The following is an 18700-nucleotide window of genomic DNA, read 5'->3' on the forward strand; positions in this document are numbered from 1 at the left end:
GGAAAGTGGGAGAGACGTTGAAGAGGAATAAAAACATCCTTGGGAACCAAAACTTGCCCCTCGTCGTGACTCGGAGCCGCAACAAATGTTTCGGATTTGTGTAGGGTACATTGTGACAGCAAACGAGCAGGTGATCGAGCAAGCGTCTGATACGAGAGCATTGCGTTCGTATGGAGCGTGTTTGAAGTGAACAGCAGAGAAGAAAGGAACAAGGCAAAGTGTTGTGAAATAAAATATTACCTGTAATACGCATTTTGTTATTTGCTGATTGAAACTGCTAATTAAATTGTGAATTGAAACTAATGGGAAGAAAACTGATTTCTCACTCTTTATATAGCTGACGTGTCTTGCGCATCCGTTCTGCGCATCTGTAATGGCGGCCTCCGTATGATATCCGGTTTGCGATGGAGATTAAAAACCAAACAATATTTGACAATAACACACCATCAAGGATTGCACCATCGCATCAAACGATGTGTCGTCAATTATGAATTTTACTGACTAAGTGTGTTGGGCAGGATGGCTGAATGCGATGCGCGATTGACAACAAACAAGAAGAAAGGTGATTTCAAGTTTTATTTCGAGGGAGATTTGTCATGTCTCGTCCCCAGTTTTGCTATGTGTCTAGGTTGCCAAGTTTCTGTTCGTGTCGCCCCTCCCTTCCTGTGTCACCTCAATCAATGTAACGTGTTTTGTATTTAAGTCCTGTCTGCCCCTCGCTCACCGTCGGATCATTGCATGTGTTACTGTCATGATGTCTGTTTGGTTTCTGTTCCTGTCTTTGGTAATGTCACCCTGTCTTTTTGTTCCACGTCTTTGTCGGTCAGTCCTGTTGTTGGTTTTGTTGTACCATGATTTTCTTAAAAAAAAAAAAAAATTTTTTTAAATTGTACCCACGTAAATGCGCACCCCAGATTTTAGGACAATAAATTAGTTAAATTTTGCGCATTATACACGGAAAAAAATGGTAAGTAAAATCAATTTGTAAAATATGGGATTCAATGTTTTTTCAAATGTACTTGTTTTTGAAGCCTCATGTAAGATTTCAACATACAGTGATGGAAGGAGCAGAAGAAGGATCTCAAAAGGAAGGGAGTGAACGAGAGGCAACCTGGAATGGATACATTGCGTGGTAACAATTTATGGATTATAAGGTTTAACATTTTTTTTTTTTAAGATGAAACGGTAATGAATCATACAGCTACAAGATAAGCAACAAATATTTAGAATTTCATTTAATGGAGGAGATAAATAGACCAATTACAAGGAATAGGGAATATGTTTGACAAAAGAATAATAACTAGAAAATGCAATTTCTGGAGAAATTGCGTGTGAAGGTGAAGAAACTGAATAACTTCTGGGGGAATGCTGCAGAATGATCTTGGAATGAGTTGAAGTACTTGAAAATGTAGAAATTAGAGGTGAAAAACAAAATTTTGCTGAAATTTTAAACGTGACGTGAAATTTTTTAATTTGGCAGTTTTAATAATAATAACTGGGATTTATATAGCGCTTTTCTAGGTACCCAAAGTCGCTTTACATGTGTGTGTGTGGGGGGGGGGGGGGGCTGGGGAAGGAGGGAGGAAAAAGAAGAACAAAGAAACACCAAGGGCAGGGTCAGTTAGGAAAGGCTAATGTGAAGAGGTGGGTTTTTAGGGTGGTTTTGAAAGTAGGGAGGGAGGGGGCATCTCTGGTGTGCCTGGGGAGAGCGTTCCAGAGAGAGGGGGCAGCCACGGAGAAGGCCCTGTCGCCCCAGGTTCGGCGCCTGGTCTTGGGGACCTCCAGGAGGCCGGCATCACTCGACCTGAGGGAACGGGATGGGACGTGTGGCTGGAGGAGGTCAGAGAGGTAGGGTGGAGCCAGGTTATGGAGTGCCTTGTAGGTGGTGAGGAGTATTTTAAAGGTGATTCTATATTTGACAGGCAGCCAGTGGAGGTCATGAAGAACAGGTGTGATGTGCTCTCTGGAGCGGGTTCCGGTGAGCAGGCGGGCAGCGGAGTTCTGGACATATTGCAGTTTGTTGAGGGTTTTGGAGGTGATGCCGTAGAGGATGCTGTTGCAGTAGTCTAGTCGGGATGAGATGAATGCGTGGATGAGGGTTTCGGCAGCAGAGGATGTGAGGGAGGGCCGGAGACGGGCAATGTTTCTGAGGTGGAAGAATGCAGTTTTGGTGATGTGGTTTACGTGGGGGAGGAATGAGAGGGTAGGGTCGAAAATTACACCTAGATTGCGGATGTGGGTGGAGGTAGTGACAAGGGAGCCGTCGATCTTTAGTGAAAAGTCCTGAGTGGAGCGAGTGAGAGAGTCGGGGCCAATGATGATTATTTCAGATTTTTTGCAGTTGAGTTTTAGAAAGTTATTTTGCATCCAGGTTTTTATGTCTGTGAGGCAGGTGGTGAGGATGGAGTGGGTGGCTGCGGTGATGGTCGTGGTGGAAAGGTATAGTTGTGTGTCGTCGGCATAGCAGTGAAATTGAAGGCCGTGGTGGCGGAGGATCTGACCGAGGGGTAGGAGGTAGATGGTGAAGAGTAAGGGGCCAAGTACTGAGCCCTGGGGGACGCCGTGGGTGACTGGGGCAGTGGAGGAGGTGCAGTTGTTGATTGAAATGAATTGCTGACGGTCAGAGAGGTAGGATTTCATCCAGGAGAGGGCAGTGCCGGATAAACCAAGGGAGGAGTGGAGGCGTGATAGGAGGATGGAGTGGTTGATGGTGTCGAAGGCAGCACTGAGGTCGAGGAGGATGAGGATGGAGAGGGAACCAGAGTCGGCGGAGAGGAGGATGTCGTTGGTGACCTTGAGGAGGGCAGTTTCTGTGCTGTGGAGTGAGCGGAAGCCGGATTGGAACGTTTCGTATAGGTTGTTGTGGTGAAGGTGGGATTTAATTTGGGAGGCAACTGCACGTTCGAGGATTTTAGAGAGGAAGGGGAGGTTAGAGATGGGCCTGTAGTTGTTGGGGGAGTTGGGGTCGAGACCGGGTTTCTTGAGAATGGGGGTGATGGCAGCCAGCTTGAGGGCAGGAGGGACAGAGCCAGTAGATAGGGAGGAGTTAATTATAGTGGTGATGAGAGGTGAGAGTGAGGGGAGGCAGGCTATGACTAAAGTGGATGGGATTGGGTCGAGGATGCAGGTGGAGGCTTTCATACCAGAAGTTATGGAGGATAGGTCAGCTGTGGTGATTTCGGAGAAGAAGTTGAGTGGGTGGTTGGAGAGTAGAGGGGGGGCATGTTCGAGGGTAGGGGAGGAGGTGGGAGAGGAGGCGGCCAGTTCAGTGTGGATGGTGTTGATTTTTGATTGAAAAAATGATAAAAATTCTTCACATTTGCTGGTGGTGAATGAGGTGGTGGTGGTGTCCATGGGTTTGAGGAGTTGGGTTACAGTAGAGAAGAGTATCTTGGGGTTGTTGCTACCAGATTGTATGATGGAGGAGTAGTGGGAAGTGCGTGCATTGTTGAGGGCATCTCTGTATTCCTGTTGGTGTAGTGTGTAGATGTCCAGGTGAACAGTGAGACCGGTTTTCTTTGAGAGCCGTTCAAGCTGCCGGCCCTTGGCTTTAAGGTGACGGAGGTGGTCAGTGTACCAGGGGGCGGTGTGGGTGTAGGAGACAGTTTTGGTTTTTATGGGGGCGAGTTGATTAAGACAGGAGGAGAGTGCGCTGTTGTAGCTGTTAACCAGTTCAGTGGGGGAGGCGTTCAAAGTGAGGGTGTGATCGGAGGTGGTGTTAGTCAGTAGGGCGGAAAGAGAGGGGGGGTGGATTGATTTCATGTTCCGGTATGATATGGAGCGTTGCTGCTTGATAAGGGGGGTGGGGATGTCTATGTCCAGGGTGAGGGCCAGGTGGTCTGAGAGGATGTCTGTGAGGTTGAAGCTGGTGAGATTGCTGATGGAGAGTCCAGTGGTGCAAATTAAGTCCAGGGTGTGTCCTTTTTTGTGGGTGGGGAAGTCAACGTGTTGAGTGATATTAAATGAGTTGAGAATGTCCAGAAATTCAGTGGCAGTTTTGCAGGTGGTGGAATCGACGTGAATGTTGAAATCTCCCAGTAGGATGACTGAAGGTGAAATGGCACAGAGTTGGGTGAGAAATTCAGAGAGATCGGAAAGGAATGCAGGGTTGGGTTTGGGGGGGCGGTAGATGATTGCAGTGACCAGGGGTTTGGGGCCAGGCAGCTTGAATGACTGGTGCTCAAAGGAGGAAGGGGTGGTGATGGTTACAGCAGTGGGTTTCAAGTGTTGGCGGTATATTGTGGCTATACCGCCACCACGACCGTCACGTGGTTTATCCATGTAGGTGTATCCTGGGGGTGTAGCTCTGTTGAGGTGAATGTATTCCAGTGGTTTTTGCCAGGTTTCGGTTATGCTGAAAAAGTCTATGTTGTTGTCAGTTATGAATTCACTGAGTATTGGTCCTTTTTTATTGAGTGAGCGGGTATTGAGCAGAGCGAATTTGAGGGATGGGTAAAGTTGGATGGGTGGGGGAGCTTTGGTTAACGGTTGTAGATAGGCAGAGCGCGCATGTGGTTTGCTATTGTGATGACGTGTGACGTCACTGGGGGTGGATCGGTTGCGTGACCAGAGTGATGGGATGCAGTGTTGTTCAGTCCGGGAGTAAATAAACTTTCTGCGGGAGCTTCTGTGGATGTATCTGGGTCGGCGAAGCAGTCCGTGTGTTTTGATGGTTGCTGTGGTGTCTGGAGGTATGGTGGTGTGGTTGTTGAGTTTAAGGAGTTGCAGAGCGGAGTATTTGAGTAGCATGCTGGCAGTGGTGGATGTTAGCCTGAGATCGTTGACCGACGGCTGCACACTCTCACAGTGGCAGAGAATGGCACAGAAAGCCGGGGGCGTCCAGTTACGCGGCCCACTGGTCGCGGGGAGCTGTACTGATGATGCTGGTTGCCGGCTAGCCCTGGAGCCGCCAGCTAACCAGACAGTCGGCGGGTCCAGTTACGCGGCCCACTGGTCGCGGGGAGCTGTACTGATGATGCTGGTTGCCGGCTAGCCCTGGAGCCGCCAGCTAACCAGACAGTCGGCGGGTAGCCAGGAGGGCTATCCGCGGTGCGATCCGGGAGAAAAGTCCGGAAAACAGCTCGTAGCGGCAGGTTGTTGCTGGGCGATGGTAGCCAGTGGAGTGGAGCATCTACTGAATCAGTGGAGCAGCGGGTGAGTGAGAAATCTGTCGTCTGTCAAAGTAATCCAAGCTGATGCCAGGTGGCGAAGTGGGTAAAAGTTGACAGGTAGAAAGCTACGTACTTAGTACACACTTAGTATAAAATAAAACAAAACTAAAGAAAAAGATACTAAGTCGCATAGAACTAAAACTAAGGAAGGAAGGAGAAGCGGCGAACAAGCGAGACACCAGCGTCCTCTCACAACCGGAAATAACTCAAGCAATTTTCTCTCACATTTACCACACAAATTCAACACCAAAAGAGAAACCAAATGGAAAAACACAACACGACATTGCTGTGCGACAACAACAAAAACAAGTTTTGGGAATGTCGATAATCTTTCCGAATGTGATTTGAATGTGCTGAATGATATGAATTTCAAACTGGAACGACGTAAATGTGAAATGTTGAATGTGCCATTAAGAATGAATGGGGAAGAATTTGTCGTAAATTTGCGAATTTTGCGAAAACGGAACATTTTCGGAACGAGAAAAATGGAAGCCCTCATCTCGTGAATATTTTTAATACGTCAAAAGTGGAATAGAGTGAATCGGTTGAATTATGTGGAAGTAGTAGAAGGACAGAAAAGTGAGGAGAATAAATTAGAAGAAGAAGAAGATGAAAGAAATGAAGTGTAAAATAACATAAGTGCGAAGGCCTATTATTAAATATTATGAATATTAAAAGAAATTTAGCAGTTGAACCATGAACCATTTTGGAAAAATGATGAATGATTTGAACATGAATTGAACATGAGATATAGAATTAACTAAATTTGAATTGGGTTCAAGCACTCCGTCTCGCATTGATGTGTGTGCATGCGTCTGTTAATGCCCGAACTGGGCACACCCCTTTTGAGTTGCAGAAAGGTCGCTGTTTTCCTGGACCAATTTCGGCCCTTCCAGTTGCTGATCCGGATGGTGGTAAGCGCACACACACACATCTTAGACCAATTGTCCGGTTTTATGATTCCAGGTTTGCTGAGCACACTGCAGCGGACCCAGATGGGGCCGCCGAGATTCAAATCACCGCAACTATCTGGCTGAAAGTCCTGAAGAGTAAGTGGACAGAGCCTCGGTGGACTGGACCCTTTGCAGTGGTGGAGCGCACATCGCATGCTGTCCGGCTGGCCGGCAAAGGAGACACGTGGTATCATCTATCCCAGTGTGCCCCTGTGAAGGATTCTTGAAAAGATCTAGATCCGCCATCCACAGCGTCCCCACTCCCAATTGAAAAAGAGGCAGAATAATCCTCTTCCCCTTGGTGGCCAGGTAGTCTACCCTGAGCCACTGAAGACAAAGACTGGACAGCAGGCATTTTCAGGTTCCTTCCCGACGGAGCAGAGCTGCAAAGGGGGTAAGAACTGTGCTTACCCTCCACCAGTGGGCGTGCCAAGCCCCCAACGGCTGAACTACGACGAGCAAGTGTTATCTCGGACTGATGTTATTGATAACATTTTGGTCACCTAAGACAAAAGGACCGTGTGAGCCTTTTCCTGCATTATAGCATGCCGCAGGTTTTTTACTCACACACTCAAGTTGAACAGGAGAATTGAGGTTAGACCTCCTCCTCACGGCGGTTTCTTGCTGACATTGAAGTTTTTGATCATGTATCACCTTTTGCAACCCCCACCCTGTCCTCCCTCATTTACTCTCTTAATGTTAGGTATTTGTGCTCTTTCTCTCTTTATCATGTCTCCACTGATATGGCTCAAATTGCAGCCTTCCCTCGAATTGATACAAATTTCTGCCGCACATTCTAATGACACCTGCACGGACATTGATACTCTCATGCTTACAGCCGCGACTATTCCCCCAACCCCGACATAAGATTGACCTATCACATGATCCAATATTCCCGTGTTCATGACGCACTTTGTTCGTTTGTCCTTGTCTTTTGGTTGACCTCTGTCAAAGTCAAAAGGGGGACTGAAAAGGGAGCAACAGCAATGTCTAAATGTTTTATAATAATTATATATTAATTTATACAAACATAGTTGCTCCATCAGAGCACAGACACGGCACACACAGCTTGGTGACTTTTCCATTACACATAAGGCGGAGCTCATTAACGTCATGACACATTGATACAAAACACAGTAGATAACAAGACATAATTATGATGATATGTTTTTTCTTCTTTTCCCCTCCCTTTCCATATTCCTGCTTGCGGACAGTATAAAACCTTCTGATCTGGAGTCTGACGTTGTTTTCATCTGGTGAAGTGCACTTGTACTGACTGCCGTGAAGCAACCCAAGATCTTGCAAATAAAGAACCAACTATTACTCCACGTCTTTGTTTTCTTTGCTCCACGACAGACATCTTGAGCAAAACGCAACAAGGCGTATCATGGTCAGCCACAATCACAAAAACACTAAACTGGACCGACCCCAACATAAAAATCACAATGCAACCCTTTTTATGTAGAGCGAAGTCAACTCAACGAATTTCCAGCCCGTTACTAGACTCGTGCTAGCAACGAAAATGTATTTCTGTCAGTCTACCAAAATAGGGCTCATAGCGCCCAACATGAGCATGCCTCAAACAGATTTGTTAAAAAAACTTGAGTTTATTTTAAAACTCACTATTTTATGGCATATAGAAAAACTGCAAGAATATTTCACAAATGTAACAGACGTCAAATGTGTACATCTAAACGCTTACTTTGGAAGGTGGGAGTATTGATTTATTTTGACCAATGTAGAAATAAAGATTTTCTTGGGGACAAAAAAACTAGGAGCAATTTTGCACTGAGAAATTCTAAGCACAGGACGTCCCCTCCACTATTCTTCCTGCCATCTGCACCCAGGAATGAGTCAGAGTCAGATGACTTGGAGGCTTGTCTAGATTTGAACATGGTGGTGGTGTTTACCGAAATAGGGCGTAGTTTGTCTGGTGGTCATGATGAAGACACATCGTTGGCAGCAAAATGGACAAACAACACAGTACAACATAAATGTGAAGCTGCTTTTGGCTATTTCCCGTCATGCTCCATGTCCCTTATTGGTTTCAGTTTTCAGGGAGAAGGTAAATTCTAATGAACAATAGCGGCAACAAATGCCTTCAATTTGGATGATAGTAATACATTTGAGATGGGGCATTTAAGTATGGAGAGAAAATTGAGCTACTTTCTTTTTCAAACAGTAAATCAGGTTTAGATTACATGCATAACAGTCCATTGAAAAATAAATGAAAAGGGGCAAAGGAATGACCTGAAAAACCACAAAATGCCCCTTTTCATCTTTAATCAGCAAATGAAAGGGGAATTATAAAAGCTTTTTGTAATTAATGTCACAGCTGAAGATGAAGAGTGCTGCTCTCCAATTAAAAGTTGTATTAATTTTAAATGAGCTTCAATTAGACAGACTGAAAAAAAGCAGATAAGAATTTCCCCAAAATGATGGTGTATTAATTGGTGCTGGAGAGCAACTCTGATGGTTGGCATATTTTATTACAATTTGTTATTTTGCCCTCCCCCTTTTTTTTACATTTACTTAGCAATATGCTTACTATTGCATAATGTGTTAAATTCTGTCATACTGCTGTACTCAATGTATCGTATTTTTCGGACTATAAATCGCGTTTTGTTTTTTATAGTTTGGGTGGGGGGGCGACTTATACTGAGGAGCGACTTATATGTGATTTCTTTCACAAATTTTCGAAATTTAAACAAAAAAAAGTGAAACCGCGAAAAACGAACCGCGATGTTGCAAGGGATTACTGTAGTTTGAACTGAAAGTGACGTCAGTGGCGCGGCGGTTGTTTACACAAAGGATAAACGATTCGATCACGGGATGACGAAGATGACGTACTACCGGCATCATTAGCGGCTTTGTTTGTAAGTGACATGGAGGACGAAGAGTTTGAAGTATTTAATGATTTGGAGTGACACAGAAGGTTTGAAAAACTATTATGGCTTTTACGCACGCCCGGTCCTACTCTACGGAGCTCTCTTTCACCTCCGTGGATGGAAGTTGGGGGCCGGCGCCTGGCCGGGTGGCTGTCCGGGGACGGTGGATGGGGCTCGGACATGGCTTTTATGCACGCACGGTCCTATTCTATGGAGCTCTCTTCCACCTCCGTGGCTGGAAGTGCCACCTCCGGGGATGGAAGTCCACGCCGCCACACGCCGCCACTCGCCCTCACACGCCGCCACACGCCTGGAAGTCCACACTGTTTCTTGGGGCCGTGTGGTGGTGAACTATTTATGTTATACTTATTTGATATATTTTATTTCGTGTAGCAACTTGTATACGTTTTTATCATTACAGTCCAGTAGTTTTTGGCTCGTTGAACTCTTGTTTTGTTAAATAAAGAGCCGTTTACCAAACCCACGTCTTTCCTAGTACTTTGTTAACACTACAATATTGTTATATAATAGATCTGTGGAATAACGACGAGGCTGACGTCAGTGGCGCATGCGCGGCGTTGTTGACAAAGGACGAGGAATTTGATCGATGGATTTAATGATTTAGAGTGCACAAATGGTTTGATTATACTATTGCTTATATACCGTTTTTTTCCGTGTATAGTGCGCAAAATTTAACGAATTTATTGTCCTAAAATCTGGGGTGCGCATTATACATGGGTACAAAATTTTTTAAATTTTATTTTTTTTTTAAATTTTTTTTTTTTTTTTTTAGAAAACAAAACCAACAACAGGACTGACCGACAAACAAGTCACAGGGTGACATTACCAAAGACAGGAACAGAAAGCAAACAGACATCATGACAGTAACACATGCAATGATCCGACGGTGAGCGAGGGGCAGACAGGACTTAAATACAAAACACGTTACATCGATTGAGGTGACACAGGAAGAGAGGGGCGACGCGAACAGAAACTATGGCAACCTAGACACATAGCAAAACTGGGGACGAGACGTGACAAATGTCCCTCGAAATGAAACTTGAAATCACCAAGTTTTGGTTTCCAAGGGTGTTTTTATTCCTCTTCAACGTCTCTCCCATACAGAGCCGCCTTTTTCACGTCCGCACGCCTCTTTCCCGTGCGCGCACGGAGCGCGGTGGTGCGTTTATGGGCAGTCGGAGAAATCAACGCCAACAAAAAAAATTACATCCAGCCTAGTTAAGACCATACCAAAGACTATAAAAATGGGACCCATTGCCTCCCTGCGTGTGTGACGATCATTGGGACTTAAAAAAAAAAACAAAAAAAAACAATTTTTTTAAAATTCATAAAAATTGGGTGCGTATTATACATGGGTACAGGCTTTTTTCCAGCATCAGCATGCCATTTTTAGGGTGCGTATTATACATGGGGGTGCACTATACACGGAAAAAAACGGCATTTCATTTACACACACACACACACACACATGCACACGCACGCACCCCCACACACACCAAACACACGCACACACACACCCTTCACACGCTTCATACAATAATCACACACATAAGAATCACATTCACACAGCCAAAGACTCACCCATATACACTACACACACCTGCTTTCACATCCTTGCGACCAAACATGTGCCTATATATCTATATCCTTTTGCCAGTTTGCCTGTAAGCCTCTATGAGCCACAGTGCCTGTTACTTTTTTGCCAATAATTCAGTAAATTATAATAACTTTGATGGTTAATGCAGACATTGCAATTTTGTTGTTTTATCACAGTAGATTGGTTTATTTACATTTCAAAAACCAGAGGCCTTTCATTTACAAATGTGATTGCACTTTAGTTTAATATTTAAATGATCAGATATTAAGGTGTGATAGACAGTTTTTGCATGATTTGAATAAGGCAAAATAACATGCATTTTCTCTCGAATATGTTGTTATAATCATTTGTTTCAGATGTACTTATTTTCTGTGTAACTATTAAATTTGGTATTCAAAAAGTCTTTTTTCAAACTTGAGTCTTGAAAAAGAGGGGGTCATCTTCTAATCAGGGTCGTCTTATATTCGCATCTATCTATCTATCTATCTATCTATCTATCTATCTATCTATCTATCTATCTATCTATCTATCTATCTATCTATCTATCTATCTATCTATCTATCTATCTATCTATCTATCTATCTATCTATCTATCTATCTATCTATCTATCTATCTATCTATCTAATTTATTAAATGATTATAATATATTAAAATGATGTAATTATTTTATTTATCGTTTATCTATTTATTTATATATGCATGCATGCTTTTACATTAATACTCACCATCTATGCTGTACTCATCTTGTTCGCGATGAACCATGTCCTTGTGTCCTTTCGATGTCCCATAAAATAACCTGTCAAAACATGATGTTAGAAATAATATAACAAGGGGAATTTTCATGATAGTTGGGTGTTCCTATAATTAGGTTCCTTTTAAATTGGAGTGAGAGTCCACAATGCAAATTAATATTGTTTTGTTTTGAAACGTATACAACTCTAATATCTGTATCTGTTTTGTTTTATCCCGGTAAAGGTACAAATAAGTATTGTACATCCCGGGATAGGCACGAACAGCGACGATGATCATTGTTTTGTTTTTGGCCCAACATTGCGCAGAATATCAGGTGACACATTCCTTGGCTGACGCAAGGTGTAGCGAGTCAAAAATTAGTCCGCTGAGAGGCAGAAGCGTATCTGTGGAGCACCCTGACACGTCCCAAGCAGCTTAAGTAACGTGCGACATTTCACTGTTAGTAACGGTAAAATCATTATAACAGTTAACATAGAAATTGAGTATCTTATTTGTTACTGGAAATCTACAACGGTTTTGGTAATGCCGTTAGCCCCAACACTGCCAATAGCAACCATGAGTATTGTTTGTTTGTTTGTTTGTTTATTTAAAGGAAAGGTCGACATGTAACATCAAAGTTTCATGGACTGGCCTGACTCAGTTCAAGAACTGTTTTACAGCAGGTTCCTATAACATTACATACATCATAGCTCGAAGCTTATTTTTTGCCCAAGTTGCCCTCGGGCAAGTTGGAGAAAATTTTACTTGCCCAAAACAAAATTTTACTTGCCCGAATTTTTTTGGAGTGGATTTTTACTTGCCCGACACGGAAACAAGCTCTGCTGGTGCGCAGGCGCAGAAGAGCCAGGGACGGGTGAGGGAGCATGCATTTAATTACGAAGCGCTTTGCGGTTATCAATGTATTGCAGACTTACACGAGAAACTAACCGCTCCCTAGAAAACAAAATGTCGGACCAGAAGCGGCAGAAGTTGCGAGAAATTATGCACAAAATCGTCTTTTTACAGCTTGAAAACATGGTATTATGGCAGGGCAAGTTCGGGCAAGTGAGGAAAAATTCTACTTGCCCGACACGGAAACAAGCTCTGCTGGTGCGCAGGCGCAGAAGAGCCAGGGACGGGTGAGGGAGCATGCATTTAATTACGAAGCGCTTTGCCGTTATCAATGTATTGCAGACTTACACGAGAAACTAACCGCTCCCTAGAAAACAAAATGTCGGACCAGAAGCGGCAGAAGTTGCGAGAAATTATGCACAAAATCGTCTTTTTACAGCTTGAAAAGATGGTATTATGGCAGGGCAAGTTCGGGCAAGTGAGGAAAAATTCTACTTGCCCGACACGGAAACAAGCTCTGCTGGTGCGCAGGCGCAGAAGAGCCAGGGACGGGTGAGGGAGCATGCATTTAATTACGAAGCGCTTTGCCGTTATCAATGTATTGCAGACTTACACGAGAAACTAACCGCTCCCTAGAAAACAAAATGTCGGACCAGAAGCGGCAGAAGTTGCGAGAAATTATGCACAAAATTGTCTTTTTACAGCTTGAAAACATGGTATTATGGCAGGGCAAGTTCGGGCAAGTGAGGAAAAAATTCTACTTGCCCGTCTGCCATCGCTACTTGCCCCGGGCAATCGGGCAATCGTTAGTTTCGAGCCCTGTACATTTCAATACAATATATACAATATATATATATATATATATACCGTTTTTTTCCATGTATAGTGCGGAAAATTTAACTAATTTATTGTCCTAAAATCTGGGGTGCGCATTATACATGGGTACAAAACAAATGTTTAATTTTTTTTTTTTTTAATTTTTTTTTTTTTCTTAAGTCCCAATGATCGTCACACACGCAGGGAGGCAATGGGTCCCATTTTTATAGTCTTTGGTATGGTCTTAACTAGGCTGGATGTAATTTTTTTTGTTGGCGTTGATTTCTCCGACTGCCCATAAACGCACCACCGAGACGTTGAAGAGGAATAAAAACACCCTTGGAAACCAAAACTTGCCCCTCGTCGTGACTCGGAGCCGCAACAAATGTTTCGGATTTGTGTAGGGTACATTGTGACAGACACCAAACGAGCAGGTGATGGAGCAAGCCTTGTCTGATACGAGAGCATTGCGCTCGTATGGAGCGTGTTTGAAGTGAACAGCAGAGACAAGGCAAAGTGTTGTGAAATAAAATATTACCTGTAATACGGATTTAGGTAGAGAACTGAACTCTCGCTCTTTATATAGCTGACGTGTCTTGCGCATCCGTTCTGCGCATCTGTAATGGCGGCCTCCGTATGATATCCGGTTTGCGTGTGTGCGCGTGTGTGCGAGAGCGAGAGAGAGCGAGAGAGAGAGCGCGAGAGAGAACGCTCAACCGTAGCGCGCCGCCGACCGCCCAACTGCACCACGCTGGTCGCATTATTGTGACAGAGCCGTCGCTGAAATTTAGAAGATATTTTTAAAGTCCTGATGTACTTTCTAAAATTTAAGTGGACCTCAGTGCGCACTGCGCAGGGAGCTTAATTTGGTGCGGTCGCGCAACCGCAGCGCGCCGGGCGCTCACTGTCGCATTGCTTAAAGAGCGCCTTTGTGTTTTAGGATGAACAGCAGAGACCAAAGGAACAAGGCAAAGTGTTGTGAAATAAAATATTACCTGTAATACGCATTTTGTTATTTGCTGATTGAAACTGCTAATTAAACTGTGAATTGAAACTAATAGGAAGAAAACAACTCTCGCTCTTTATATAGCTGACGTGTCTTGCGCAGCCGTTCCGTGCATTTTATTTCACAACACTTTGCGTTGTTCCTTTCTTCTCTGCTGTTCACTACAAACACGCTCCATGCGACCGCAATGCTCTCGTATCAGACGCTTGCTCGATCACCTGCTCGTTTGCTGTCTGTCACAATGTACCCTACACAAATCCGAAACATTTGTTGCGGCTCCGAGTCACGACGAGGGGCATGTTTTGGTTTCCAAGGGTGTTTTTATTCCTCTTCAACGTCTCTCCCATACAGAGCCGCCTCTTTCCCGTGCGCGCACGGAGCGCGGTGGTGCGTTTACGGGCAGTCGGAGAAATCAACGCCAACAGAAAAATGTACATCCAGCCTAGTTAAAACCATACCAAAGACTATAAAAATGGGACCCATTGCCTCCCTGCGTGTGTGACGATCATTGGGACTTAAAAAAAAAAAAAAAAAAAAAAAAAAAAAAATTAAAAATTCATAAAAATTGGGTGCGTATTATACATGGGTACAGGCTTTTTTCCAGCATCAGCATGCCATTTTTAGGGTGCGTATTATACATGGGGGCGCACTATACACGGAAAAAAACGGTATATTATTGTTAATGGGTGCAAGTTTGGTTTGTTATTAAGAAATATGTGTATAGCTGTTTAAATTGCATACTAGAGGTGGCGGATCTGATTTGAAGGGGTATCTTATTCCAGATTAAAATAGATGTGCGGATAAATGAGTTATGACCAAAATTGTTTTGGTATGCTGGGATTCGGATGAGGTCCTGTGTAACTGAGCGGGTGATGCGGGCCTGTCTTTCATTACGGCCTGGGATGAGTGAATTAACTATAGGTGGGAAAGAATTTCTATGTAGTTGATGGAAGAGTTTTATTGCCATGAGAATTGTGTAATTCTGAAAGGTTAGTGCATTGGAGCGTGCAAGTGACTTGCAGTGATGGGTCCAGATGGATAGTCTGCCATGTATTTTGTATGCTCTATTGTATAGTCTGGCTAAAGGATCCAGAGTTTCTTTTGTGGTGAGAGACCAAATGGGAAGACAGTATGATAGGTTAGACAGTATGATAGAATGTAGATAAATATTTGAGACATTATGGGTGAGATATGGCCTGATCTTGTTATAGACATACATTTTCTGTTTGAGCTTATTAGTGAGAGTGTTAACATGTATTTTGTAGGTGAGGTGGGAGTCTAAGTGCACTCCAAGATATTTATATGTGTTTGTGACTACTAGAAATTGATCGGATAGAGCAGGGGTGGGCAAACTTTTTGACTCGCGGGCCGAACTGGGTTCTAAATTTGGACTGGAGGGCCGGACCAGGAGCAGATGGACGTAGGCGTTGTGTGAAGTCATATAAGCGACCTGTAAAGGTCATTGCATAAAAGATCTTGGCCTTTAGTAGGTAGTAAAGCATGGATATTCCAAACAAGTTTTTTGAAAACAAATGCATTTATTAACAGCATTAAAAAAATAATAATTCACTAAAAAACTGCTATCAGTGATTCTCGTAAAATACGACACTGTTATTATGAATAACAATCTCCATCACTTCAGTGCCTGCAGGTCAGATTAATGAAAGATGTTTATCTTATGAGATCACATCAAACGGCAAACATTCTGACCAAATATATCATCTTGAAGAATCGGTGAAAGCATACATCCAAATAAAGTAATCAAAACAGCAACACGGTGAGGGGTATCTGAAAATCAGAGCAGAGTTTTAACTCGCAAACACCTGGTAACAGAGGTGAGGAAACGGGAAACACTTCCTTAAAGTAAGCCTTAAGAACTTTACAGGTTAAGATTAGTCGCAAATAGGTGGTGCATCAATGTCTTTGAGCATCCTGCATTGTTTGAAGATGAGAATGGTCGCTAGTTTCAATCCCTGCTATGTGTACAAATCATATTCAAAATGCATTTTTTTACAATAAACTTGAGAGCCTCCCGTTCATTTTCAGTGGGAACAGTGTTGTTGGTCTCCCTTTTTTGCTACTGCGTCATAGTCTGGAGTAAAATTTGTTGTGGCAATTCTTAGGCGAGATCCGAGGTGTTGGTCCGTTTACCTTGATCTGTGACGGGTTGATGTTGATGTGGCTGAACGTCACGTCGCGTACGTCGAGCCAAATTGGCCACTCTTTTTTAACATTCGGCACTCACTTCTTTTTTTCGGGCCACTCATTTTAATGGAAGGATTCCAGGGGAAGGTTTGTGTGTGGCTTTAGCGCAAAACTGCATCTGAAAGCTCAGCGCACGAATTATAAGAATGCTGTCGTCAAAGCCCACGCTCTAAATTCGGGACTGATACGAATAGAGCGAGAGTGCGCCAAGTCCGTACTACTGAGTACGTACACGCACTTGTGAGTGTGCACCGAGCTTTCTGACACGGCTTCCGGTAGTAAATGCGCAGGCGAGCGCTTCGCCATCTACTGGGAAGACGCAGTCATTGCAGGCAAAATGACCAAAAAAAAAAAGTTTAATAATACAATTTGTTCAGGGTTGGCGGGCCGGATTAAACGGTCCCGTGGGCCGGATGTGGCCCGCGGGCCGTAGTTTGCCCACCCCTGGGATAGAGTAATGGGGACAGTTATGGAGATGTTTTTCCTAGGGGAGTGGAAATACATTATTTCAGTTTTTTTTATATTGATCGTCAGATGGTTTACTTTTAGCCAGTCATGTAGGAGCTGGAGATCAGAAGTAAGTTTGGAGTTTACGGTTTCGATGTTCGAATCTGAGGTGAAAATAACTCTGTCGTCAGCATATAATATGATTTGAGTTTGTTTGCATATGTTAGGCATGTCATTGATGTACATAATGAATAATAATGGGCCCAGTATGCTGCCCTGGGGGACACCCGTGGGAGATGGTAGCGGAGTAGATGTGGCCTGACCAATATTAACAACCTGGATTCTATCCGAGAGGTATGATGAGAGTATAGTTAGCGCTGAGGGGGAAAGATGAAAGGAAGCTAGTTTGTTATGGAGTATTTGGTGATTAACTGTGTCAAAGGCTTTACGGAAATCGACAAAGACTGCTCCTGTGATGTGGCCTTTATTAAGAGAAGTGTGTATATATTCTGTGAGTAGTAGCTGTGCAGATAGTGTAGAACGAGCTGATCGGAAGCCAAATTGTGAGTTGTTGAGAAGGTTGTTTGTTTCAAGATGTTCTATAAGTTGTTTTGACAGGGTTTTTTCTAAAAGTTTTGATATGGGTGGGAGGATTGATATGGGACGGTAGTTGGATAAGGTTGTTCGGTCGTCTGATTTAAATATGGGGGTAATTTTTGCTTTTTTCCACACAGTCGGAAATATGGAATGTCTTATGCAGAGATTGATTAAATGGAGGATTAGGGGTAGGAAGCTACTGGCATGGGTTTTGTAGAAGTCTGTGTTTAGTTCATATATGTCTTTGGCCTTTGAGTAATTGAGTGAGCTGAGAATACTGGATAACTCTGAGAGCGTAATCTCAGAAAAGGTTAGCTTGTCTGATGAAGGAGTTATAGGTGTGGGTGGAAACAGGGGATCAAAGTGTTCTGTTAGTTCTTTAATAGAGGTGATGAAGTAATTATTAAATGCATTTGCAATCTGTTCCTGATCAGTAGTGAGTGTATTTTGTAAAGATATTTGTATGTTGTTGTTTGTATTTTCATAAATTTGCCCAGTGATGGATTTTAGTGTCTGCCAGAGGATTTGGGGGTTCGTGGCGGCCTGAGTGATTTGCTTCTGGAAGTAAGTGGTTTTAGCCTTACTTATCTCTAAGGTACATTTATTTCTAAGATGTGTGAGAGCTGTTTTATTTTCAATAGTTTTTATTGACCTATACAATTTCAGTGCAGTGGTTTTCTGTGCGATTAGATTGACAATATCTGAGTCTATCCATGGTAATTTATTCTGTCGTAGACTGAGTTTTCTGGTAGTAGTGTATTTTTTCCGTATGGCTTCTATAAGATTCTGGAAATCTGCTAAGATTTGTTCTGGGTCGGTGAGCGCTAGTTGATTGCTCCAATCAATATTCTTTATTTCGGTTTCATACTGTGGTAGCTTAGATCTTGGTATATTTGAAATAGTGCACTGTTGATGATTTTTCCGAGGTTTCGGGTTTTTCCTAACTGTGTATATGAGACAATCGTCTGATACAGCTACGTGGATGACTCCTGATATGCTATATTTTGCGGGTTGATTAGTGAAGATGAGATCAAGAATAGAGCTGCGAGTGTGACATATTCTAGTTTGGATGATTTGTCTTTGTAGTCTAAGTTCAAGTCGCCAATTATGATATATTCCTTTGTTTTTATATTTTTTATAATATTGGATAGATTTTTAATATAATCTGTGGGGTTTGTGTTTGGCGGCCTGTAACTGGCAATAACTGTGATTGCATGTTGGTTGGTAAAGCTGATGACCAGTTGCATTGTTTCAGTTTCTGTTGTGATTGGGGTTATTGTCTGTCATCCTTACGGTACAGGTACAGTCTGCTTGGAATCACTGCAGACCAGTTTCTACAAAATGTAGATTACCGATCAGTACCTGATTTTTACAATAAGTGTTTTAAGATTCAAGAGTTTTTTATTCGCCATGT

At 43.2% G+C, this 18700-nt stretch overlaps 1 protein-coding gene across 7 annotated transcripts in view; it reads right to left on the minus strand.

The window, feature by feature from the left end:
- LOC133152007 (teneurin-3-like) overlaps positions 1 to 18700 on the minus strand; it is a 490458-nt gene that overhangs the window by 403931 nt on the left and 67827 nt on the right. For all 7 annotated transcript variants that reach the window (XM_061275473.1, XM_061275476.1, XM_061275475.1 and 4 more), the window contains exon 4: positions 11357 to 11427. In XM_061275473.1, the coding sequence (XP_061131457.1) occupies positions 11357 to 11427 (71 nt within the window). The remainder of the gene's footprint in view (positions 1 to 11356; positions 11428 to 18700) is intronic.

This window comes from Syngnathus typhle, linkage group LG3, assembly GCF_033458585.1.
Source record: "Syngnathus typhle isolate RoL2023-S1 ecotype Sweden linkage group LG3, RoL_Styp_1.0, whole genome shotgun sequence".
Taxonomy (NCBI): Eukaryota; Metazoa; Chordata; class Actinopteri; order Syngnathiformes; family Syngnathidae; genus Syngnathus; species Syngnathus typhle.